General features: G+C 39.7%; 1 protein-coding gene across 1 annotated transcript in view; it reads right to left on the bottom strand.

Annotated features, from left to right (window-relative positions):
• Positions 1-2,752: 2,752 nt before the first annotated feature.
• The window catches only part of LOC137278926 (uncharacterized), a 43,765-nt gene continuing 18,524 nt past the window's right edge, over positions 2,753-27,993 (bottom strand). The window contains exons 10-20 of the mRNA XM_067811426.1: positions 15,821-15,942; positions 15,523-15,603; positions 15,010-15,099; positions 6,771-6,881; positions 6,475-6,670; positions 4,637-4,786; positions 4,413-4,498; positions 4,220-4,290; positions 3,986-4,065; positions 3,596-3,758; positions 2,753-2,777 (exon numbers count right to left, since the gene is read on the bottom strand). Of these exons, the coding sequence (XP_067667527.1) occupies positions 2,753-2,777; positions 3,596-3,758; positions 3,986-4,065; positions 4,220-4,290; positions 4,413-4,498; positions 4,637-4,786; positions 6,475-6,670; positions 6,771-6,881; positions 15,010-15,099; positions 15,523-15,603; positions 15,821-15,942 (1,175 nt within the window). The remainder of the gene's footprint in view (positions 2,778-3,595; positions 3,759-3,985; positions 4,066-4,219; positions 4,291-4,412; positions 4,499-4,636; positions 4,787-6,474; positions 6,671-6,770; positions 6,882-15,009; positions 15,100-15,522; positions 15,604-15,820; positions 15,943-27,993) is intronic.

Here is a 27,993-nt window from a genome sequence, read left to right on the forward strand (position 1 = left end):
CCACCTCGCTCACCTGATCCTTTGGATACTCTGCCACTTTGAAGTTTCTTAGAAAGATCTGGGCTTGGATTGATCTGTTTGACATTTCCAGTTGACTGAGATGGTGATATCTCCTGTGATGTCGATGAGTCATGATTACTCAAAGACTCAGATTGGATTTGGGCTGCAACTGTTGTTTGTGTGGATTGTTCTGGTGAAAGGCTCTCGGGAGTAGAAGTTTTCACCCATGTCAAGTCTGTTTTGCAGGTTATTGTTCTGGAGATTGTACGAGTCAGTTGGCACGCTTTTTGAAGTTGCTGTCACAACCAGTGAGCGCATGTGACAGACAATGTGCAGGTGTTCATACCGTGGCCAAACATTTGACATTTGAAACATCTGAGAGGGTTGGGAATGTATGTTTCAACCCAGATATTGCAGTAACCAGCTGCAGCCTTTATTGATTGAGGAGCAGTTGGAGAAGTAAACGAAAAGAGATAGGTAGTTGTTTGATGGATTTCTGAGTTTTTACGGGTGGTAAATCGTTTGACAAATGTGACACCTTGGTCTTTCATTTCTGAGACTATATCCAGTTCAGTCATGTCAGAGAATAATCGATCCCGATATCTTACAACACCTTTACTTGTGTTAAGAGTTCAGTGTGCAGAAACGGACACAGGTGTACCCAAAAATGACTCAATGGAAAGGAGGTTGGATGCTTGCAATTGTTGTCGTTTGCTGCATTCAATTAACAAAGCACCTGAACGCAAGCGTCTAATGTTTTTCACGCCTCCTGCAATGCCTTGAATGCCCTTAGAAACTGCAAAATGATTTAATTTCAAGGATGTTTTACCAATAGTCTCAATCACTAGAAACCGTGGCAAGTAACCAACAGATTGTGAAGGTCGCTGTTCATCATCGTTATCAAGTGGACGTTTTGTTTTTTTTCGAGGGAGTTTCAAAAGCCATGGTGAATGAGTAATTTTTCATCAACCAAGCTCCCCACCCACCACGGAGTATCACAAGGACAATGCTAAAACAAGCGGATCTCCAGCTTGAAGCACCAAGGATACCCGGATAATATACTCCAGCAGGAAAATTAAAGAATTATTCCACCAGATTGGCCCATGAGCCACCGCCTTCTGGGTATAAGACTCTAGGCAAATTACAATATTAATAAAGACACACTTGAAATCTAGTAAAACAACAAATCTGTGACACCACTTCTTATTCCATACATTGATTATAAAGCTATCATTAGGTCTTACATCCGTCATCTGATGCAGAAGAGGTGGGACACTCAAGTAGGTTTCAACAAATTACGTGAAATAAAACCCTGCATTGGTTACACCTACTTGGGTTGTCAGTCCAGATTTGAGGAGGTCATAATGCGACGATGTCGTATTGGCCACACATGATATAAAGAAGATTATTTGCTTAAAGGTGAAGATCCTCCGTTTTGTATCCCTTGTGATGAAAGAATCACAGTCAAGCATGTTTTGCTTGACTGTGTTGAATATTCCATCACAAGGGATAACTTTCTTAAATCAAGAAGTGTGAAGCATCTTTTTAGTAACGCTAGTGCTCATTTAATCATTGCTTTTTTAAAGGAATTAGACCTGTTACATGACTTGTAAATAGATAAATATTTTATAATTGGAAGTTGAATTAGCGACTAAGATTGTTAGTGGCTGTATCCTCGAAGGGGGTTGAAGTACCGTAAATTTATTGTCCTCCTGAGAGGGTACGTAAGTCCCAAAACAGTTGAAGTCAGATTAAATCTGCCACATTTTTAGACGTAGAATATGTGTCATTTTAAATTGTGGCTAATTTTGCATACAGTCTCCATCAGCCGAGGGGATGGTGTCAATCCGGCTAGGGACCATGCAGGTAGCAAAGGCACTGTAAGTCCCCATGGTCCTTAGTATGGTGATCTAGCTTCTGTTGTTGGCGATCTATAGCCTGTTTTTATATTGTACTGTCCAAATAGTGATACTACTACTTTTTTTAAGTTTTCACGCTAGCTTTAAATACTAACTGCGATAATCTAGTGGTTTTACTGTGCTTCGTCGACAGGTTCTTCATAATATGCACATATATTTGGTTTTTAATGTCACATGTGTTCTCGTCACGATATAGCTGCAATATTGCCGATGTGACGTTAAATATTAACTCACTCATTCACTCACCCAACGTAATGGGAAAACAGTATACTGAACATTATGACATAAATAGTTCCACATTGAACGCGGAATCAGAAAACATTTCTATAAAGGTGTCCTTGCAACTGGTTCCTCAGCTGTCGTCATGTTTCGAACACATGTGTTACAGTAGAGTACCAAATCAATCCCTGATCCAGTTCTCGTTCGACTGCAGCCTGCATAATACATACTGTCTGGCCTTGTTTCATTACTAGACCTGAGGTGGCCATCAGTGTGTGGCGTTGTGAATGTACTATTATATATTGTGGCTTGTACCGTCATTTGTGCCGTCTACTTCATTTACTTGCATTTGCATGTGGTCGAGTACTATATATCAAAATAGGACAAGTCATCATGATATCAGAATTAAGGGTTTTTTTAATTCTGTCTAGTGAGTTTATGGTTACAACAAAGAGCATCGGTTTGATAAGTGGATGCATGCATATAAATACAATGATCGCAGTCTCAAAAGGCAATTTGTTCTCTGGCGCATAGAGAATTTGTTCTCTGTGCAGCATAGAGAATCTGACAGAATGGGAAAAGACCCCAATATCTTTGTTCATTCCCCTTTCAGCTCACGCAGTTCCGCTTGACTTACAGCTGCAAAAAGACAAATTAAAGTCAGTTTCACGTGTTCAAACAATATATGTTGATTTATAACAATGGCTTCCGAATACTTGGGAGTCAAAGATTTAACGTCCTATCGAATTTATAATTGCGTTAAACAGATAAACATTTAGTAATTTTTAAAAGGATGTTTAACCTGATCGTTTGACTGTACAACAAGTTCCACTGTCAACTTCTTTCTCAAGCATGGGATGTTTAAAGAAGACACGAACACTGTAACCAAGCAGAAATACATAAACATATTTGCAGCATTATCAGTCATACAAAAGGTGTAGAACTTACCGAACAAGGGTAAGTTTGAAACATATAGAATGATACGGTGTATTGTTTACTTGTATATTAAAGAATAAAAAATACTCAAGAGATATTCTAGCAGGGGTAACGACAACATATACATGTACTGTAATGTTGAACGGAAATCCAAAACCTCTAACACATGACACATATAGCATGATCAAGAAGATATGTTGATAAACTAAACACCTTTATAGATGCATGCGACCCGTGAAGGTCCCGGGGTAGAATAGGCCTTCAGCAACCCATGCTTGCCATACAAGGTGACTATGCTTGTCGTAAGAGGCGACTAACGGGATCGGGTGGTCAGACTAGCTGACTTGGTTGACACATGTCATCGGTTCCCAATTGCGCAGATCGATGCTCACGTTGTTGATCACTGGATTGTCTGGTCCAGACTCGATTATTTACAGACCGTCGCCATATAGCTGGAATATTGCTAAGTGCGACGTAAAACTAAACTCACTCACTCACTCACTATAGATGCATGCAATTACCTCCTTCCTTCCTTCTGTAGGACACATGACCCAAAGGGCTTCCTTGTGAATTCTTTCTCCAGCTTGTCCGCATCTGAGTCACGGTACACATGCCACTTCTCTTTGTCATCTTGCCACTGCCAAACTATATGGGGTGTTTCTTCTGTTGGTGTTGCACATCCCACTTCAAGATAAATAGAACGTCCATATCGTCTGTGGCATATACGGATGTTATAACTATTGATTCAGCATATATATTTTACAATGAAGAGAGATATCTTATGAGACACATATGGGTGTTCATAGTGTTCAGTCGGTGTTTATATCAGACAGAAAGAGATTTATGTCATGGGACACACGTTTCAATTATTTTCAGTGTGTGACACAATACTCTAAAGGTCATTTCATTACCATCCGCGATGCTTGTTCTCTCTGTGTTGGTAGTGGCATCTTGTGAACCGCTTGGCACTTTCATAAAGTCGTCCGGTTCACTGTAGAGATAGATGTAAGGGCACATTGACAATTGTTAGATTATCAGCATTCAATTTTCTATGTACGTTAACGAACACTCACGCGTCTAATGCATGGCACATGGTTCCTTACACTACTGCGTTTATTCTCTGACAGAGACGTGGAAGCACATACCAGACAGCAACCTCCATTTTCCCGTCCAGTCCATATTTGTAAGATTTCAGATTTCCATTTTGCCACTTTACCTGCAAATAGTTCAATGATAATAGTGTAAAAAGGTTATGCAAATGCAAAATTTGGATGGACAATTCCGTAGTAAAAGTGGAATAATGATGACCTTATCCTCAAATATTCCCTTGTCCCATACCTTTACAACACCATCCTCACGTTTTCTAACGACAACTCCGGTACTCCCTTCACCTCCATCTTGATCTCCGTGGGACCAGTCTACCCCTACAGGTAAACAGAAGGACAAGGTAACTAGTGGTTGTAAGGAGGAAAGTCATTGAAGTATAGCAACGAAAACATACATCTGTGTAATGATAGTTCTACACCATGGAGTGTCAATTATATTTAAAAAGCATGTCAAACCTCGTTTGACTCTGACTCCGATTTCTATCAGTTCATCCTCCAGCAAGATGCGTGGCTGGTCCTCTACTTCGACGACATCCATTTTTCCGTCATGACCAAACCTGTACTGACCACAGACGCCGTTGAAGTCCCACAACACCCATAGCCGATCTGCGTAAAGCATGATGTCATGGTGTGAAGATAATGCTTCTTAAGAATGTTTTACAGGTATCGTTTTTAAATAATACCATAGGACGATTCAAGATGATTATATATTGTTGAACTTCTGATAATGATGTGACAGTGCACAATTTATCATTGTTTTCTTCATATTTGTATATTTTTTTGTATGTATGCATCTTGTATATGTTTGCCACTTACATCTTTCTGTGTGTTTACATTCATTTTTGAGGAGTTGCAATTTTGAAATGTCATTTTAATTAGCCTTCATGTCATGGTTCAAACTGATGTAACGCACCTGGCAAGGATAATTAACACAGGCCATATACCATTGAACATGTCACGCTTAAAACTCAAGCTATTCTTTATTGCACCAGTAAATGTCTTTATGACACGTGGTATAGACATCCAGACCACAACTGCAATAAATCCAGTTTAATTAACCCAAAGCTAATTAGTCCCAACTACTGTTGTCACGGCCAGGTGACATCAGCTGTAGGAAGTTGTAAAACAAACCGTAATTAAGTCGGTGTAATAATCCTGTCACGGTCACGTGACTACCCTTCCAAAAATTCATTTCGGCTTGTTCAATCAGTAACCAATAGAAAAAATATCCGATCTTGGTCAACCAATCAAAATGGTAATTAAAACACCGATTGTACCTTTTTGGCCAATCACAAAAGAATTCCAACATTGATCAGTGGTGTTTCGGCTATAAAAAGAGGTCAGTGATTTCTTGTCTACACACTTGACCTCACAATAAATGTTGAAACATCTCCCTGACTGATCATTGACTTACGGAATTCTACATTCTATTTAAGGTAAGCTTTCTTGTACAATTCTGATATTATATTATGTAATGCAATGACTAAAATGTTTTATTTATGAATAGAAAGTGGCAATATCATGTATATAGTGTCTTTGCATGAACATCGTCCTGCATAATGTCAAAGTCTTTACTGACTATGTAATAGTGTCTTTGCATGAACATCGTCATGCATAATGTCAAAGTCGTTACTGACTATGTAATATTGTCTTTGCATGAATATCATCATGCATAATGTCAAAGTCGTAACTGACTATGTAATATTGTCTTTGCATGAACATCGTCATGCATAATATCTCAGTCGTTATTTGAACATGTAAGTGAACTAGATGTGCTGTCATGGATTAGTTGTGCCTGTGTTGCACTCATGTATGGACACATTAGATGTACTTTGCATCATTATTATGCTAACAGTGAACTAAAGTGAAAATTTGGTTCAATAGCAAATATCATTTACATATGGTTTAGATAACGACAGCTGAGGCACAATTGAGATATGTGTTAAGAGGATTTGTATTAATATGATTTCCCATTGTGATTAGTATTTGATGTTATGTTGAAAAAGGAAATCTTATAACTGTTACAGATTTAAGCTCGACCATTTGAGACGCTAATTCCCCATCAAAATGTGTATATTCGATTATTGTTTAAATATCTTTTATGTATATGTATTTATGTATTACACACTTGACCTCACAATAAATGTTGAAACATCTCCCTGACTGATCACTGACTTAAGGAATTCTACATTCTATTTAAGGATATAAGCTGGTTACCCCACACTAACCAGCTGACAATGATTTCATTTAGGATTGGATTGTAAAAGATCATGGTTATGAATAAATGTGTTTACCTCGGTCACTTGCGTGATTGACGATAGTCCCGGTTCCTTCACAGTCTTGGTTTTCATGCTGCCAATCTGGACCTCGGACAACTCGAGTACCAAGGGGAGGTAACGCACTCACTTCTTGTACATTGTGGTAGTCAAGAGACATTTGTCCCTTATCTGGTACTTCGAACTTTTGTTTTACGCCTTTTGTAACAAATTTCTGAAAGAGAGAAGACAATGTTGTAATATTTAAGCTCATATTAGTGAACATAGGAAGATTTTGATCGTACACTTGTAGAGCCTTTCGTATTAACGCATACCCTGTCCTCTACGTCCATGTCAGTCAATGCTTGGACAACCTCTCCTATTGCCTCTGGCGTTTCTTCGAACTTGGCTGCTCTTACATAGTGGTAGATTCTGGCTATGTTACGCTGAAAAAGATATGCACATTGTTTTAAAACAAGACAATACACTGAACACACTGTCAGTGCAAATATATTGGGGTCACGGAAAGAGAATACTGTGTTATTGTGTTTCACAAAATTCGAGGCAAGCAGTGTCAGAAAATGTTTGTTTAGGGTTATTGTTTTTGTTGTTCTTTTCGTTACAATAGCAAATAAAATACAATATCCATACAGATGGATACTACAGAACATACATATATTACAGATTCGAACTAAACATGAGAGGACATAAGTGGGCTGTGTGAATAAAGTAGCAAGGAAATGATACAGGAATAATGAAAAGTAAGAACGTGGAAATAGGAGACAGCTTCACATATATTGCTTTGATTTCCATCAATCTAAATTTGTAGGAGATGATAGGGGTGGGAGAATGCTTCTGCAAATTTGTTATGTCTCCTGAAATGACTTTTATAAGTTGTGGTTTGATCAGAGGTATTAGTATTATTAAATGTGGGAATTGTCTTGGTGTAATGATACTTTTTAATATAACGCTTGGTCCTTAAATTAAGGTGTTTAAGGCATCTGTGGGTCGCCAAGACGGTAATTATTCCTATTGACAGTAGATACTTAGATTTGTTTCATCTATTTATTTATTTTTAGATTCCATTATATTTTTTTTATTTTTTTGGCTTATTTTGTTTGTTTGGGTTTTTTTTCATAACCGGCACCAGTGAACGGCCACCTGCTCGTGGTGGGTGCTGGGTAACGCTAAGAGCCATTCACCCCCGTCGTGGACACGGGGGAATATTTGGTCCACCAACCTGTTTGCCCGGGGATTGCGGCCCGGTGTCGGTGGAGGAAGGGATCCTGGTGGTTGAGGGCATGGGAGCAGGACCAGTGTTCCTATTGCACAACACGCCACTTCGGCCCTGACTTCACCTAGACGGGAGGATGAATGGGCCCGGTTCAACCAATCGACTGGTCCAAGAGCATTACATTTTGTAATGTTTTAATCATTTTGAATTTTTTTTAGTATGCTATTAGACTTGGCAATTTTTAAACAGGTCAAAATTTCAAATAGTCTCACATATTTGCCTAGAGTCGTATGTCCAGAAGGCGGTGGCTCATGGGCCAATCTGGTGGAATAATTAACCTTTTAATTTTTCTGCTTGAGTATATCATCCGGGTATCCTTGGTGCTGCAAGCTGGAGACCCGCTTGCCGTGGTGGTTGGGGAGCTCGGACGATGAAATGAAAAATCAATAACTATGGCGTATGAAACCCCCCACACAAAAAACAACAAAAAAAACAAAACAAAACGTCTGCTTGAAGAAGATCATGCTGATACTGACCTTAGACTGTCCAATCCTACTGAATATTGGCCACGTTTTCTAGTTGTTGAGACTGAAGATAGAACACCGGTACCCTTGAAATTAAATCCTTTTGCTCTGTCGAAGGGTATCCAAGGCATTGGCGGAGATGTAAAAAATATCAGAAGATAACGTTCTGGTGCACTCTTGATTGAGTTTACCAAAAAGCAACAATCAGCAAACCTGTTGAACACTAAGACATTTGTCGGCATTCCCGTCACCATCACGGCACACAAAACGCTCAACACGAGTGAGGGGATTGTACGGGACCGCGATAGATTACTCACTGACATGTCAGAATTAAATATTGCCTCTGAAATGAAAGATCAGGGTGTCCTTTATGTGAAACGATTCTCAACTCGTAAAAATAACGAAACTGTCAAAACCAACACTTATCTTTTTCCCTTTTTTCCCTACTTTCTGCTCCAAGATCACTCAAGGTCGGCTGTTGCAATTTAAATGTTGACCCATACATTCCGAATCCTCTCAGATGCTTCAAATGCCAAACATTCGGACGTGGTGTAAATTCTTGTACATTATCTGTTGTGTGTGCTCGCTGTGGTGAAAAGACACATACAACAGAGGATTGTGACAGTTCTGTTACAAAATGCACCAACTGCTCAGGGAATCACCCATCAAGCAGAATATGCTTGACTATGACTCTCTCATCACAAGGGATACACAATGGAGGATCTTCACCTTTTAAAAGGTATGCATGAGTATATCTAGTATGGCCAATACGACATCGTCGTAAAATAACCTCTTCAAATCTGGACTGACAGCCCATGTAGGTGTAACCAAAATACGGTTTTATTTCATGTATTTTATTGATGCCTACTTGAGTGTCCCACTTCTTCTGCATCGGAGCACGGATATAAGATCTAATGTTAGCTTTATAATCAGTGTATGCAATAAGAAGTGGTGACACAGATTTGTTGCGCGCTGCTTTAGCACCTAGGTCAGCCAGTGTGTTACCAGAAATGCCCACGTGCCTGGGTAACCAACAAAAGACGATGTCGTATTGGCCAGTAGCAAGATCATTGTACAGTTGAATAATGTATATTAAAAGTGGATGTTTACAAGAAATATTTTTAATCGCCTGAAGACAAGAAAGAGAGTCGAAAGAGATTATATATTGTTTACGCTTAGGGTGTCTTTGAATATATTTAAGAGCAGTTAATATGGCACTGGTTTCTGCAGTAAAAATAGAGCTGTTATCTGGAATTCTAGAAGATATTGTTCTGGATCCAGTGACAGTGGAAGAAGCTACTGCACCACCGTCCTTGGAACCATCTGTAAATAAAGGTTTGTAATTGCTATATTTACTTTTTAATTGATTATATTCTTGTTTATATTGTAATTCATTAGTTTCTGATTTTTTAAATGAAGTTAATGTTAGGTCGACTAACCTAACCAACTGCCAAGGAGGAGAAGAAAGAAGACGGGAAGGAGCTATGTTTTCCAGCTCAATGCCGGCCAAAGAAAGAAAGGGTTTAATTCTGTGCCCGAGAGGTGGAACAAGGGAAGACTTTTTGTTGTACAAGTCCTCCTAGAGAGCATTGAAGACACAGTTATATGCAGGTTTAGATTCGTTAGAGTATAGCTTTGTTATATATTGTAAAGATAATTTTATACGGCGTTGTGTAAGAGATGGTTCATCGGCTTCAACATATAGACTATCAACAGGAGATGTTCTTCAGGACCCAAGACAAAGTCTTAGACCTTGATGATGAACAGAATCTAATAATTTTAAGTTGCTGTTGCAGGCTCCACCATATACGATGGAGCCATAATCAAGTTTAGAACGGACAAGTGATCGATAGATGGAAGACGGTTTGTTTTTACACAACTGCAACTGCCGCTCAATGGTATTCATATTTTTACCACAGGAAATATTAAAATCATCCACAAATAACGATCCATTAATTGAATCATTTATAACTTTCGATAAACTATTTATCTTTATACTAAAGAGTGTGACAGACAAAATACTATCTTGTGGGACACCCTGATCCTGATTGTAATGATCAGACAGGGCAGAACCCACACGGACTTGAAATTGTCTATCATTTAAAAAGTTGGCTATGAATTGCGGCAAACGACCTCGCAAACCGAAGTCATGTAAGTCTCTTAAAATGCCATATTTCCAGGTTGTGTCATATACTTTCTCAAGATCAAAAAAGATCGACACAACGTGTTGTTTATTAATTAGTGCGTTTTTAACAAATGATCGACAGTACTTCTGCTTTACCGAAACCACATTGTATATCTGGTATAAGGTTATTTGTTTCCAAGTACCAAACAAGTCGAGTATTTATCATGCGTTCCATTGTCTTGCAAACACAGTTAGTTAGTGAAATCGGTCGATAATTGAACGGATCTGTGTGATCACGTCCAAATTTCGGTATTGGTAAAACTATGGCGTCACGCCATGAGGGAGGAAAGTTACCCGATGTCCAAATATCATCAAAAATATTTAGAGTTTCTAGATAGGATTCTGGTAAGTGCTTCAGGAGTTGATAATGTATATGTTATCAGCTCCTGTAGCAGTATCAAGAGCTTGATCAAGAGCAGTATAGAGTTCATGAATAGAAAAAGTTTCGTTATAATCTTCCACATTTTCGGAGTTGAAATTAATAGTTTTCTTTTCTTGTTGTTTTTATACTGCTGGAATTTAGGTGAATAATTTGAAGAGGAAGAGTGTTTAGCGATGGTTTCACCCAGTTTATTTGCAATATCTGATTTATCCGTAAGTAACTGATCTCCATGTTTAAGATGATGGACACTAGATTTAGTACCTTTACCTTTAATTTTCTGCACCATGTTCCATACCTTGGACATGGGTGTCCGAGAATTTATTTTGGATACATAATTTTGCCCAGATTGGCGTTTGTTCTGTTTAAAAGTATGACGCGCTTTAGCATTTAAAATTTTAAATTTATTAAAATTATGAACCATAGGATGGCGACGGAAATAATGTTCTGCTTTTTTCCTTGCCTTCCTAGACTGTTTGCAGTCATCGTTGAACCATGGTTTTCGAATGTGTGGAACAGCACAGGACTTTGGTATACACGAATCAGCTATGGAATTCAGTTCATCAGAAAAAAACATCAGGAACGTCAATAAAACGTTCAGGTTTAACTTTCGCAACACACAGTGTTTCATATAAAGCCCAGTTAGCCTTTTCAACATTGCACCTTGATAATGGAGGAAGATCAGATGGAGTTACAGCTTTTAATACAGTAGGAAAATGGTCACTTGGACTGACCATTCGAATTCATTTATTAGTTCTGAATTTGTCAATGACAAGTCGAGAACAGAATAAGTCCCTGTACCAGGGTGTAAATATGTGTTGGAACCATCATTATAAATACATAAATCATTGTCAGAACAAAAGTCCCCCCACAATTTCCCTTTAGTGTTTGTATTTACACTACCCCAGAGTGGGTTGTGCCCATTTAAATCTCCCATTATAATACAGGGCTTCAGGAGTTGGTCATATAGATCTTGAAGATCAGTTTTGGCAAACGGCAAAGACGGCGGAATATAGGGAGAGCATAGTGTAAACGCTACATGTAAAGTAATTCTCACTGCAACAGCCTGCAGATTAGTAATAAATGGAACAGGGCTTTGAATAACGTTTTCTCTCTCTAGAATGGATGATCCGCCAGTGGCTCTATCACCCGGAGGTGAAAAACCATGATATGCATTAAACTGACGAAGGTCAAATGCATCTGTTTGTTTGAAATATGTCTCTTGGTGACATAACGTTGATGGTGTAAAATCTTGGACTAATAGCTGAAATTCATGTAAAGTAGTCCTCAATTCTCTGCAGTTCCACTGTACAATATTATTGGAATAAACTATCATTTGGGGGGATGTATTGGGGATCTACCCCGCACTCTTTTGGAGGGCGACAAGCTAAGTGCCCTAGAATGGACGTTTTCAGAAACGTCCATGTCTTCAAGAGACCCATATTTATTGAACAGTTGAATTTTAGTTTGTGACCCTTTGGGAGCTCTACCACTTTGTTGTTTTGAAGCATCAGGCTTAGGCATAGGTTTACCTTTCACAGTTTGTTGACTATCAGCTGTCGATTGAGACTTCGAGAGTGACTGAGATGATGATGATTTGTGATCAGAAGAAGAAGAAGTACTTTGAGGTACTAGAAAGTGATTCCTCAGTCTGAGATGATATAGTATTGTACAAAAGCTGTGGAGAATCGCAATTTACCCAAGTCAAGGTAGTCTGGCAGCCTGTGGATGATTTTGTTATTTTAGAGGTAGACTCCGATCATGTTTTTGCTACTGTAGCATAACTTTCTGGAAGATCAAACCTCTTTATCAGTTTTTTTACCTCAGTAAAGGAGATATTTTGAGTAAACTTTAGTCTGTTTATCTCCATTTGCTCTTTCCAAATAGGGCACTGTTTAGAAAATGAGGAACGGTCGCCTGAGCAGTTGGTGCATTTTTATTTGACAATACTGTCACAATGTTCTGTTGTGTGTGTCTTTTCACTGCAGTGAGCACACACAACCTGCAAGTATTGACACCGTGGCCGAACCTTTGGCATTTGAAACACCGAAGGGGATTCGGAATGTACTTTTACACACTGATTTTACAGTATCCAGCTTTAAGTGATGTTGGAGTAGTAGGTGATGAGAAAGAAAACAGATAGGTATTAGTTTGAATAGTTGTGTCGTTTTTACGGGTTGTGAAACGTTTGACATATAATACACCCTGATCTTTCATTTCGGAAGCGATATAAAGTTCAGACATGTCTGCCAGCGAGCGATCTCGATCACGTACGATTCCCTTACTCGTGTTCAGTGTTTTGTGGGCCGTGACGGTAACCGGAGTGCCAACGAAAGTGTCTGTGTTGAAAAGGTTCGTTGACTGTTGCCTTTTGGCGCACTCGATCAACTGTTCACCAGAACGTAAATATTTAATGTTCTTTAAATCACCGGCAATGCCTTGGATACCCTTAGACAGCACAAAAGGGTTTAACTTTAAAGGTGCATTATCTTTGGTTTCGATGACGATAAAACGTGTCCAGTAGTCGATGTGTTTAGACGGTCTGAGGTCATCAACAGGGTCATTTTCAAGAGGACGTTTGCGCTTTTTAGTTGGGGTTTCGTAAACCATGGTGGGTTATTTTGGTTTCATCATCCGAGCTCCCCACCCACCACGGAGTATCACAGGGACAATGCTAGAGCAAGCGGGTCTCTAGCTTGCAGCACCAAGGATACCCGGATGATATACTCCAACAGAAGAATTATAAATTATTAATCCACTAGATTGGCCCATGAGCCACCGCCTTCTGGGCATAAGACTCTAGGCAATGTTCAGAACTTCAAAAATACATTCCAAAACCAGAAAAGTCGATGAATAATTGAGCCCAGTCCGAAATTAAAAGTCCAAATAAAATCTGTGCAATGACATATTTATGATCCATACACAGGGTTTGGCATGACCAATCGATTGGTTGAATCGGGCCCATTCAACCACCCGTCTAGGTAAAGTAAGGGGCGAAGTGGTGTGTTAGGCAAACAGATCATGGTTAAAGGCCCAGTTGCCCTCAACCACCAGATTATCGTCCTCCGCCGACACGGGACTCAACCCACGGAGGTTGGCGAGCTCTTAGCGTTACCCACCACCCACCACGAGGAGGTGACTCGCCACGGGTGCCGGCGATCTATGGCCTCTTTTTATATTGTACTGTCCAAATAGTGATACTATTATTTTTTAAGTTTCCACGCTAGTTTTAAATACTAAATGTGATAATCTAGTGGTTTTACTGTCCTTCGTCGACAGGTTCTTCATAATATGCATATATATTTGGTTTTAATGTCACGTATGTTCTCGTCACGATATAGCTGCAATATTGCCGATGTGACGTTAAATATTAACTCACTCACTCACCATTTTCATAACCAGGCTATGAAGGAGGAAATGTCATTACCATTTAATCTGACGTCGCATTTCAAGACACTTTAATTGGCCGAATTCGGAATTGGGAATTTCAGAATATCGATCTTTCCTAGTTACCATCGAAACTCTTGCAAATTGTTTCCATAAGCCATCTTTTCCTGTCTCGTTTTTTTTTTATAGTGTAAGGGTTTTGGGGGTTTTTTTGTTGGTTGGTTTGTTTTGGGTTTTTTTGTTTGTTTGTTGCTGCTTTGTTTTTTGTTTGTTTGTTTGTTTTTTGGGTTATTTTTTATTTAAATTCCACCTGTCACGGACTTCTTTAAAAAAGCATGTTATTTTGCCCTTATTTTGAAATTTAACGTTCCAACATAAAACGCAGGTGTTATAAAGTTAATGTCTACTGGACAACTGTGTCATCTATTTTTACATAAATTATGAAACAAAGGCAAATTCGTTTAGTGAGTGAGTTCACTCAACAATATTCCAGCTACTGAAGACCAGTATTCGAACCCGGAACTTCATGGGTCGCAAATTGGTTTAGCGTCATAGGACCCTAAAAGTTTCTCTTATCCTGATTTAATTCGATATCAATATTGGTAAACTGGCAAATGATACAGGTGCTTGTAATATTTTAAATTTTCAGTAATGTGAAAAAGAAAATGTGACCTAGGTAAACAACTCAGAAGTAGTTCCGTATCGCAGGATGAAGCACTGTCAGCCTATTTCAGGTTTTAGCAAAGCATCTCAAAAGAGTTTGTCGTCAAGGGGTGAATGGTACACATCCTCACTTGACAACAGAGTGGAAGCAGTTAAACATGCCATTTTAAAAAAATGTTAAACATCTGTGTTATTTTCTTACCTGTAGCATGAAATGTTTCCAGAGACTTTCAATCTTCTTACATTCGACACATGACCCATGGCCAAGAGTGCACAATGAACGTAGGAAATTCTGGAAACAGATCCGATGGAACCATAAATCATAAGACTATTTTGACACAACTTTTTAGAGGCATTTAGAGAGTGATGAGAGTTCTATGGATATATAATTTCTTTACTATTAATATGAGCGACGTTTCTGAGTAGCTTCTACGTTGTTGTTGCTTTGATTATCAGATTACCAGATAATATATAGTTTCTTTGCTACTTTTAAATCTGGTCTAAAGACCCATTTTTTTAATAACTACTTACAGCTGTTCATTCATTTTTGTATGCGCTTAGAGCATGTCCTGTGCGGTGTGGTGTCAATATGTTTATGTGAAAATATGTACGAGCCTTGCTCATTAAAGTATAATTGAACGATGAGTATATGGCAACGTTAGTAACATGAGGCGAAGGAAAACAAACAGTTCGCAGCCAAAGTTTAGTTACATACTTCGTCAGCGTTCCCAACTGCAACCCACACCACGTCAGTGGACGTAATTGCACGGGTTAACTGTATTAAGTGTATCCGGCCCTGCAATACAGAGGTAGCAAAAGCTAAATGATTTCAAGTTAGTGATTGTTCAACAGTCTCTGAGGCATCATTCCCTACTGAGGACCGCAAGTCTACACAGATAGCTGCAGCTCATCTGGACCTTCAGTCCGTACATCTAAACATTCATTAGTTTGGTTAAATGATCTGAAACAAGTTCGAGTGTTGAGGATTAAGCGAAGTAAAGAGTTTCACCAACGTGTCCATCCACTTCCGTCAGGTCAGGTCCTTCAACAACAGACTCATCTGTAGCATATCCGTCAGTGAGGAAGATGATTCTTTGCTTGACCTTGTGGACATTATCTATCATAAGTGTTCCTCCTGTGAAATGTAATGAATTCAGCATTAACTGTATTGTATTATTACACATACATGGCACTACAGACAACACTAAACAACTTTGTCCTACTCCAGATAAATTATGCATCAGTAGCACACCCTGATGCCAAGGATGATGTACACAACTATGTGTTGGTGGCGCATCCTGATACCGAGAAATACCCCGATGCTGTCAAGACTGATCCGCGCAGGTATCGGTTGCATATTATGTTGCCTAGAAACTATGCAGGTATTGGTAGCACATATACATACCAAGAAATTATGTGCACAGTTATTTATTGGTACCGCATCCTGATGCTAAGAAATGGTCTACAAACTATGTATTAGTAGCATATCCTGATACTAAGAAATGGTATACAAACTATGCATTGTTACCACATAATGATACTAAGAAATAGTCTACAAACTATGTATTAGTAGCACATCCTGATACTAAGAAATGATCTACAAACCGATGTATTGGTAGCATATCCACATACTAAGAAATGGTCTACAAACCGATGTATTGGTAGCATATCCACATACTAAGAAATGATCTACAAACCGATGTATTGGTAGCATATCCACATACTAAGAAATGGTCTACAAATCGATGTATTGGTAGCATATCCACATACTAAGAAATGGTCTACAAACCGATGTATTGGTAGCATATCCACATATTAAGAAATGATCTACAAACCGATGTATTGGTAGCATATCCACATACTAAGAAATGGTCTACAAACCGATGTATTGGTAGCATATCCACATACTAAGAAATGATCTACAAACCGATGTATTGGTAGCATATCCACATATTAAGAAATGATCTACAAACCGATGTATTGGTAGCATATCCACATACTAAGAAATGGTCTAAGAATTGTGTATTAGTAACACATCATGATACGTGTACTAAGAAATGATCTACAAAACTATGTATTGGTAGCACATCTGCATACTAAGAAATGGTCTACAAACTATGTATTGGTAGTACATCCTGACAGTGAGAAATATTCTACAAAACTATGTATTAGTAGTACATCCTCATACTAAGAAATAGCCTCCAAACTATGCATTGTTATCACATCCCGATACTAAGAAATAGTCTACAAACTATGTAGTGGTAGCACATCCTGATACTAAGAAATGGTCTAAGAATTGTTTATTAGTAACACATCATGGTACAAAGAAATGATCTACAAAACTATGTATTGGCAGCACATCCTGGTAGTAAGAAATGGTCTTCAAACTATGCATTGTTACCACATCCTGATACTTTGAAATGGTCTAGAGTGAGTGAGTTTAGTTTTACGCCGCACTCAGCAATATTACAGCTATATGGCGGCGGTCTGTAAATAATCGAGTCTGGACCAGACAATTCAGTGATCAACAACATGAGCATCGATCTGCGCAATTGGGAACCGATGACACGCGTCAACCAAGTCAGCTAGTCTGACCACCCGATCCCGTTAGTCGCCTCTTACGACAAGCTGAGTCGCCTTTTATGGCAAGCATGGGTTGCTGAAGGCCTATTCTACCCCGGGACCTTCACGGGTCAAAATGGTCTAGAAAAGTATGTATTGGTAGCACATCCTGATACCAAGAAAGGGTCTACAAAATGATGTAATGGTAGCACATCCTGAATCTAAAGAGTGGTCTTTCTATGCGTTGAAATGTGATGCAATTTATGAACAACTAGTCTTGAAAATTCCCCTTCAATGTTAAGTTTTATTGGGAACATATCAGCATGATTTGTATATATATAAACTATTTGTATAAACTGTTTGCAGTGGTATGGTCACTTCCTTGAGGTAATATGACATCTTGTTTTCTACCTAATAAGCCATTAAGTTTTGAGAACAGCAGTTTGGGATAACCCTCAGATGTGATGACTTCAGATTTAATGTAATCTGCCCTAGTTTTTCTGATAAAGTTTTTCAACTCCCACCGAGCAGCATCATACATCTGGCGGTGTATCTCGAGCCGAGACTTTAACGTCGTTCGGCAATACGCTTGCGTCTTTTAGAGGACAAGACATCATCATCGTACCATGGTGACGCATCTTTTGGACGCAGCTTTTTAGTCTTCAGTGGAGCATGTGTATCAAGAACACATTGAAGAGTAACAATGAACATGTCGACTAGTGTGTCCAGGTCATTCGGAGGGTCTACTACAAGAGGAGAACTAGTCAATTCAATCACAAGATCAGCGGTAAAAATAGTTTTCAGATTCCGCATCTGCACTTCTCTCCGGACGCCTTTCGGCCTCAGACAATCAAAAATAAACCTTAGAATGCAATGATCTGACATCTGTGTATCTAGCACCTGAACATCAAGGTGTTTTCGACTCACGACCCAGTCAAGTATATGTCCCGCGCGGACTCATTGACACATGGCATCAAGTCATCGGCATCAAGAATAGCACATATCTTCTTCGTAAGTGAATCACTGCACACGTCATAATGCACATTGAAGTCTCCCAAGAGAAGAATCTCAGTTGAGTGTTTATGCAGATTATCGCATAAGTTCGACAGATCTGCAACAAACACTGAATTTGTTAGTTTATTCACTTTTGACAGTATTACTGGTGTGCAGGCTGTTGCAGTGAGAATTGCTTTACATGTGGCGTTTGCGCTGTGCTCTCTATATATTTTGCCTTCTTCCACGTTTGCCAGAGCTGATCTTCGGGCTCTGTATGACCGGCTCCCGAGGTCCTGTGTTGTAGTGGGAAATTTGAATGGACGTGGTGTAAATACTAACGCTAAAGGTATCTTCCACGTTTGCCAGAGCTGATCTTCGGGCTCTGTATGACCGGCTCCCGAGGCCCTGTGTTGTAGTGGGAAATTTGAATGGACGTGGTGTAAATACTAACGCTAAAGGTATGTTGGAGGACTTTTGTTCTGACAATGATTTACGTATTTATAATGATGATTCCAGCACATATTGACACCCTGGTGCAGGGACCTGCTTTCGACTTGTCACTGACAAGTTCAGAGCTGCTTAATGAATTCGAATGGTCGGTCCATGGTGGCGTCTGTGGAAGTGACCATTTTCCTGCCAAATTGAAGGCTGTGGCTCCATCTGATGTTCCTCCGTCATCGGGGCGGAATTTTGGAAGGGCTGACTGGGCTTTGTATGAGGCACTGTTGACGTTCCTGATGCTATTAAATGTTTTGGTTTTTTTCTGAGGAACTGTGATGCGTGTGTGCCGAAGTCCTCTGCAGTTCCACATATTCGAGGGCCATGGTTCGGCGATGAATGCAAGCAGGCTGGGAGGGCAGGGAAAGAGGCGGAACATTGTTTCCGTCGCCATCCTATGGTGCATAATTTCAATAAATTTAAAATTTTAAAATGCTAAAGCGCGGCGTACTTTTGAACAGAGCGAGCGCCAGTCTTGGCATAACTGTGTGTCTAAAATAGGTTCTCGGACATCCATGTCCAAGGTGTGGAACATGGTCCGGAAAATATAGGGTAAAGGTAGCAGATGTACTGTCCATCATCTTATACAAGGAGATCAGTAGCTTGCTGATGGGTCAGATATTGGGAATAGACTGGGCGAAGCTCTCGCTAAACATTCTTCCTCTTCTAATTATACACCTGAATTTCAACAATGTCAAAAACAACGAGAAAAGAGAACTGTTGATTTCAGTTCTGATAATGGGGAAGATCGTAGTGGGACGTTTTCTATTCGTGGGCTCCATACTGCTTTTGATCGGGCTCATGACACTGCTGCAGGAGCTGGTAGCATACATTGTCAACTCCTGAAGCACTTACCAGAATCCTGTTTAGAGACGTTCATGTATATTTTTGATGATATTTAGACTTCCGGGAGATTTCCTTCTTCATGGCATGACGCTATGGTGGTGCCAGTGCCTGAACGTGGACGTGATCTTGCGGATCCGTCCAGTTGTCGTCCGATTTCATTAGCGGACTGCGTTTGCAAGACCGTGGAACGCATGATAGATAGTCGACTTGTTTGGTACTTTTTTGTTTGGACAAGTGACCTCAAAACGGATATACAGTATGGTTTCCGTAAATGCGGAGGTGCTGTCGATCACCTGGTGTGACTGGAGTCATTTGTGAAAAACGCGCTGATTCCTGAGCGGCACTCTGTGTCTATCTTTTTTTATTTCGAAAAGGCATATGACGCGGCTTGGAAGAGTGGCATTTTGAGAGATTTGCATGATTTCGGTTTGTGAGGTCGTTTGCCTGAGTTCATGACAGACTTTTTGAATGACAGACAATTTCGGGTCCGTGTGGGTTCTACACTGTCTGATCATTGCAGTCAGGGTCATGGTGTTCCACAGGGCAGCGTTTTGTCTGTAACACTTTTTGGTATCAAGATGGATGGTTTGTCAAGGGTTTTAAACGATTCAATTGATGGATCGTTGTTTGTGGTGATTTTAATGTTTCTTGTCGTCGTAGGGGTTTGCATGCTACTGGGCGGCAGCTGTAGCTATGTTTGAATAGAGTAGATGAATGGTGTCTTGAAAGCGGTTTTGAGTTTTCTAAATCCAAGACTGATTGTGTACACCTTTGTATAAAACGCATAAGCATCCTGAACTGTTTCTAGATGGATCTCCCATAAAGGTTGTAAGGGAAGCCAGGTTCTTGGGAATAATTTTTTTACTCACATTTGGCGTTTCTGCCACATATCGGGTCCCTCAAGGCTAAATGCCTGTAGGCACTTGACTTGTTGAAGGTCGTTTCAAATTCTAAGTGGGGAGGGGATCAAGCTACCCTCCTGCAGCTTTATCGATCGCTTATCCGGTCAAAACTTAATTGTGGCTCCATTGTGTATGGTGGAGCCTGTAACCTGAAACGTTTTAGATTCTGTTCACCATCAAGGTCTAAGACTTTGTCTTGGCTCCTTTCGAACTTCACCTTCAGCCTACGTTGGGGCTGATGAGCCATCTCTTGAGCAGCGACGTATAAAATTGGCTTTACAGTATGTAACAAAAGTGTATTCCGGTGAGTCAAACCCAGCATATAACTGTGTTTTCAGTTTTGTGTATGAGGATTTGTACACAAAGAAATCTTTTCTTGTTCCGCCTCTTGGTTTAAGAATTAAACCATTTCTTTCTTTGGCCAGCATTGAGCTGGAATGTATGGCTCCTTCCCGTCTTCTGTCTTCTCCTCCTTGGCAGTTGGTTGGGCCCCGGATGGACCTGACATTGACTACATTTAAGGAATCAGAAACTGATGAATTACAGTACAAGCAGGAATATAATCAATTGAAACATAAATATAGCAATTATAAACCCTTTTTTTGCAGATGGGTCAAGGGATGGTGGCGCAGTGGCTTGTGCCACAAGTCACTGGATCCAAAACAGTATCTTCTGGATTACCAGACAACGGTTCTGTTTTTACAGCTGAGGCTAGCACCATACTGGCGGCTCTTAAGTATATTGAAAGACACCCTCAACATAAACAGTATATCATCTGTTCCGACTCTCTCTCTTACCTTCAGGCTATTAAAATATTTCTTGTAAACATCCACTTTCAATTGAAATTATTGAATTGTATAGTAATCTTCCTACTGGCCAGTGCAACATCGTCCTCTGTTGGTTACCCAGTCACGTAGGCATTTCTGGTAACAAAACATTAATAATGTTGGCTCTCATTTAATTATTGCATTTTTAAAAGACTTAGATTTGCTAAATGAATTGTGAATAGATAAATATTTTATTCTTGGAAGTTTGAATTAGTGGCTTAGAATGTTAGTGGCTGTATCCTCGAGGGGGGTTAAAGCACTGTAAAACTATTGTCCTCCTGAGAGGGTACGTAAGTCCCAAAACATTTAAAGTACATCAAAACGTTCCATAACTCATGCAGGAAGGAAATGTACTGTACGTTCACATGGTCCCTAGTATGTGATCTACCTTCTGTCGTTGGTGATATATAGCCCGTGTTTTATATTGTGTTGCCCAAATAGTAATATTAGTTTTAACTTTCCACACTAGTCTTCAATTGTAACTCTGATATTCTAGTTGTTTTACTGTCCTTTGCTGACATTTTTATTTATGAAATACATATCATTCATTTCAGTGTTAAATGTTCTCGTCACGATATGGCTGACATATTGCCGACGTGACGTTAAATATTAACTCACTCACTTGCTTTTGACAGTGGTGGCCTGTGGATACAGACAGCCTTGAAGGCCTTCATCCCACTCGTAACTGAACATGAGAGATGTTCAAATGATGAAAATGTCAGAGGCAGTTTACTGACTTTAACAACTAAGTCCTACTGTACAATATATTTAAGAGCGGTTAATATAGCGTTTGCTTCTGCTGTGAAAATAGAGCTGTCAGCTGGTAATCTGAAAGAAATTGTCTTGGACCCAATGACTGTGGCACAAGCCACAGCCCCACCATCCTTGGATCCATCTGTGAATAAGGATTTATAGGTATTGTATTTACTTTTTAATTGATGATATTCTTGTTTATATTGTAAATCACTAGTTTCTGATTTTTTAAATGTTGTCAGTGTATGGTCAGCTTGTGGCCTCACCAACTGCCAGGCGGAGAAGAAAGTAAATGGGAAGGAGCTATATTTTCTAGTTCAATGCCAGCAGCAGAAACGAAATGTTTCACTCTGATACCAAGAGTCGGATCAAGAGAAGACTTCCTGCTATGCAAATCCTCATACAAGGGATTAAAGACACAGTTATATGCAGGGGTTGATTCGTTGGAATATACTTTGTTATGTACTGTAAAGTCAATTTTGCACGGTGTTGGGTAAGAGATGACTCATCAGCCTCGACATAGAGGCTGTCGACAGGTGATGTTCGAAAGGAGCCAAGGCAAAGTCTTACACCTTGATGGAGAACAGAATCTAAAAGTTTTAGGTTGCTCTTGCAGGCTCCATCATATACAATGGAACCGTAATCAAGTTTTTAACGGATCAGTGATCGATAAATCTGTAGGAGGGTAGCTTGATCCCCTCCCCACTTAGAATTTGAAACGACTTTCAACAAGTCAAGTGCCTTCAGGCACCCGTGAAGAGCCACCTCCTCGTGGTGGGTGCTGGGTAACGCTAAGCGCTCTTCTCCCGCGTGGGTCCGGAGCAGCTTGTGTCCACAGCACCCCATTGCTGGTCGTAAGAGGCGACCAAATTGGGCAACCTGTTTGCCGTGGGTTGCGTCCCGTGTCGGTGGAGGACGGTAGTCTGGTGGGTGAGGGCAACGCGAGTCTGAACGCGAGTGTTCCTTTTGCTCAACACACCACTTTGGCCCTTACTTCACCTAGACGGATGGTAGAATCGGCCCGATTCTATCAATCGGCTAGTCACGCCCAGCCCTGTGTATGGACTTGTATTTATATCCCATAACACAAATTTGATTTGAAAATGTTTTACTTGTGGTCTTGCACAATTGTTCATACAAGACTTTTATGATTCCCCCCATCCCCACCCCCACCCCACCCCCACCCCCCCACAAAAAAACAAAAACAAAAACAAAAATAAACAAAAAAAACCAAAAAAAAACGAAACAAACGTCAATGATGATGGACAGTGATGATGATGACCAACGACCTTCTAACTCAACTGAATACTGGCCACGATTTTTAGTTCTTGGGACACTTGGCAAGTCACCTTTAAAATTACACCCGTTTGCAGTGTCTAAAGGTATACAAGGTATTGCAGGTGAGGTCCCAAATATCAAACGACTGCGATCAGGCTCTTTGCTCATCGAATGCAGCAGGAAACAACAACCAACAAATTTGATGTCAACACAGCTGTTTGTTGGAAATATCGGTTTCGGTATCTCCACACAGAACTTTGAACACTAGCAAAGGAATTGTCAGAGACCGGGATCAACTATGTGCAGATATGAGCGAATTTGATATGGTCACAGAAATGAAAGAACAAGGAGTGATGTTTGTGAAACGATTCACAACCCGGAAAAACTCAGAAACTAAACCAACAAACACCTACCTATTCCATTGTTCTTATCCAACAGCTGCAAAATCAATTAAAGCAGGATATTGTCATCTCAACGTTGATACTTACATTCCTAACCCGTTGAGATGTTTCAAATGCCAAAGGTATGGTCATGGTGTAAACAACTGCACACATTCTATTACATGTGCTCACTGCAGTGAAAAAAGCCCATGTTACTGAGGACTGTGACAGAAACTTCAAAAAATGCACCAACTGCTCTGGAACACATTCATCTTTTTCAAAAGAGTGTCCGATCTGGAAACAACAAATGGAAATTAACAAAATTACATTCACAAGGAATCTTAGTTTTGCTGATGCAAAAACACCTGTTGTTCACACACCAGAACCAAACGAGTCCTATCCTTCAGTTGTGAGAACATCAACAAATCAAACTGTAACTTCACCAGTGTCCACTTCATCAACGCAATGCCAAACTAATACGACATGGGTTGGCACTGTTGCGCCCGAGGTCTACTGTCCTGACCAGTCAACGCAAACTATTGTCTCTACATCAACAACAACTGCTAGAGCAGAAGTTCAATCTCGGCCATCTTCTCAGGAACAATCATCATCACAGCCCATTTCCAAACCTTCCCCTGGGAATAATGGGAAGCAGCCATCAAAACAAAAAATCAAACCAATAAATGAATCTGCAAAAACATACCGTAACGACAGCACCTCAAAAGCAGCAGAAAATACAGTCCAAATTTATAATAAGTGTGGATCTCTTGAAGATATGGATGTTTCTGAAAGCATCCAGTGTAGGGCTCGTAGCTTGTCGTCCTCAAAAAAGATAAGGGGTAGATCCCCAATCAATCCCCCATAGAAATAGTTTCTCCATGTATTGCCCAGTGGAATTGTAGAGGACTAAAGACCACCTTTAATGACTTACAGCTGTTGATTCAGGATTTACAACCATCAGCTTTCTGCGTACAGGAAACTTACCTGAAGCAGGCAGACAATTTTAACTTTTATCTTATACAAGATGGAACTTTACCAAGGCAGACTGGTCTGCCTTTCAAACTTTATGCACAACTAAACTAAGACCCGAATGCTTCAATGATATTAGTGATCCTATTCAGGTTTTCTCTGATGTTTTAATTGCAGTTGCTGATGGGTGCATACCAAGGTCCTCTACAAACTTCACACGTTCGGAAACCATGGTTTAATACTGATTGCAGGCAAGCCAGGAAAGAGAGGAAGAATGCAGAGAAATATTTCCGCTCAACTTAGATAAATTTAAAATACTCAATGCGAAGGCACGTCGTACCTTCAAACAAACGACGATCTTGGAGGAAGTATGTTTCCAAAATTAATTCACGTACACCAATGTCCAAGGTGTGGAACATGGTTAAGAGAATTAAAGGCAAAGGTTCAGCATCTGCGGTTCACCATCTTAAAGACGGTGATAATTTAATCACTGGTAAATCTAAAATTGCAAATAGGATTGGCGAAACACTTGCCAAGCATTCTTCATCGACAAATTATGTGCCCGAGTTTCAGAGATATCAGAAACAACACGAAAAGACCGAAATCAATTTTGAATCACATAACGGTGAAGACCATAATGCATGTTTTTCATTACATGAGCAATATACAGCCCTTGAGCAAGCTCATGACACTGTGGCAGGTGATGACAATGTTCATTATCAGCTACTGAAACATTTGCCTGAAACATGTCTAGTCACACTTTTAGATATATTTGATAACATATGGACGTCTGGCAACTTTCCTCCTTCATGGCGTACTGCCATTGTAGTCCCTATACCCAAGCCTGGCCGGGATCACACTAACCCTTCCAGTTACAGACCGATATCTTTAACCAGTTGCGTCTGTAAAACCATGGAACGTATGGTAAATAACAGATTGATTTGGTATCTTGAAACCAATAACCTCATTACAAATATTCAGTGTGGTTTCCGGAAAAATCGTAGTACCATTGATCATTTGGCACGTTTAGAATCCTTCATAAACATGATGTATCAATTTTCTTTGATCATGAGAAAGCTTATGACACGACCTGGAAGCACGATATTTTGACGGATTTACATGAATTTGGTTTGAGGGGTCGTTTACCTATTTTTATATCACAGTTTTTAAGCGACAGTCAATTTCAACTCCTAGTGGGTTCTACCCTGTCTGATCAATACAATCAAGATCAGGGTGTCCCACAAGGCAGTATTTTGTCTATCAGTTTATTTAGCATCAAGATCAGTTTATCCAAGGTTTTAACTGATTCAATTGATGGATCACTTTTTGTGGATGATTTCAGTATTTCTTGTAGAGGTAAGAATATGCATACAATTGAACGGCAACTGCAGCTGTGTTTGAATAAAATACATAAATGGTGTCTTGAAAACGGTTTTAAATTTTCTAAATCAAAAACTAATTGCATACATTTTTGTAGAAAATATAAACCGCATGAAAATCCGGAACTGTTTCTCAATGGTACTCCATTCCACGTAGTTGAGGAGGCCAAATTCTTGGATATAATTTTTGACTCTCATTTAACATTTCTGCCACATATTAAATCCCTTAAAGCTAAATGTCTAAAGCCACTTGACTTGCTGAATGTTGTTTCAAATTCTAAGTGGGGAGGGGATCAAGCCACCCTCCTACACCTCTATCGATCACTGGTCCGTTCCAAGCTTGATTATGGCTCCATCGTATATGGTGGAGCCTGCAAGAGCAACTTAAAATTATTAGATTCAGTCCATCATCAAGGTTTAAGACTGTGTCTTGGATCCTTTCGAACTTCACCTGTTGACAGCCTGTACGTAGAGGCTGATGAACCATCTCTTGAACAACGCCGTATAAAATAACGAAACTCCATTCGAATGAGTCAAACCCTGCATAAAACTGTGTCTTCAATCCTCTCTATGAGGATTTACACGATAAGAAATCTTCCCTTGTTCCGCCTCTTGGTTTGAGAATAAAACCACTTCCTTCTGCTGCCGGCATTGAGCTGGATGATATAGCTCCTTCCCGTCTTCTTTCTTCTCTTCCTTGGCAATTGGTTAGACCACAGGTCGACCTAACATTAACTACATTTTAAAAATCAGAAACAAATGAATTACAATATAAACAAGAATATCATCAATTAAATCATAGATATAGCAATTATAAATCCTTATTTACAGACGGATCCAAGAACGGTGGCGCGGTGGCTTGTGCCACTGTCATTGGATCCTGAGCTTGCTGGGGAACAGCTCCACAGCGGAAGCTAACGCCATGTTAACAGCTCTTAAATATATTCAAAGCCACCCTAAACATAACCAGTATATAATCTATTCTTACGCTCTTTCTTGCCTTCAGGCTATTAAATATCTTTCTTACAAACATCAACTTTTAATAGAAATTATTGAATTATATAATGGTCTTGCTACTGGCCAATACGACATCGTCTTTTGTTGGGCAGCACTCAACAAATCTGTGACACAACTTCGATATGGCTGCAATATTGCCGATGTGGCGTTAAATATTAACTCACTCACTTACTCACTCAAGTGCCTTCAGGCATTTAGTTTTCAGGGATTTGATGTGTGGTAGAAACGTTAAATGTGAGTCAAAAAGTAAAACCAAGAACTTGTCCTACTTGACAACTTTGACGGGAGTTCCATTTATGAACAGTTCAGGATCTTTATGCGGTTTATATTTTCTACAAGAATGTGTACAATTAGTCTTGGATTTAGAAAACGTAAAACCGTTTTCAAGACACCAATTGTTTATTTCTTTTAAACACAACTGTAGTTGCCGTTCTATAGTATGCATATGTTCTCCACGACAAGAAGTATTAAAATCATCCACAAAAAGTGATCCTTCAATTGAATCGTTTAAAATCTTTGACAAACTGTTGATCTTAACACTAAACAGTGTGACAGACAAAACACTGCCTTGTGGGACACCCTGATCTTGACTGTAATGATCAGACAGGATAGACCCCACTCGGACTTGAAATTGTCTGTCGTCTAAAAATTGTGATATAAACAGGGGTAAACGACCCCTTAAACCAAAATCATGGAGATCTTTCAAAATGCCATACTTCCATATGCCTTTTCAAGATCGAAAAATATTGATATAGTATGTTGTTTATTTAGCATAGAAT

The sequence above is a fragment of the Haliotis asinina genome, chromosome 3 (assembly GCF_037392515.1).
Source record: "Haliotis asinina isolate JCU_RB_2024 chromosome 3, JCU_Hal_asi_v2, whole genome shotgun sequence".
Lineage (NCBI taxonomy): Eukaryota > Metazoa > Mollusca > Gastropoda > Lepetellida > Haliotidae > Haliotis > Haliotis asinina.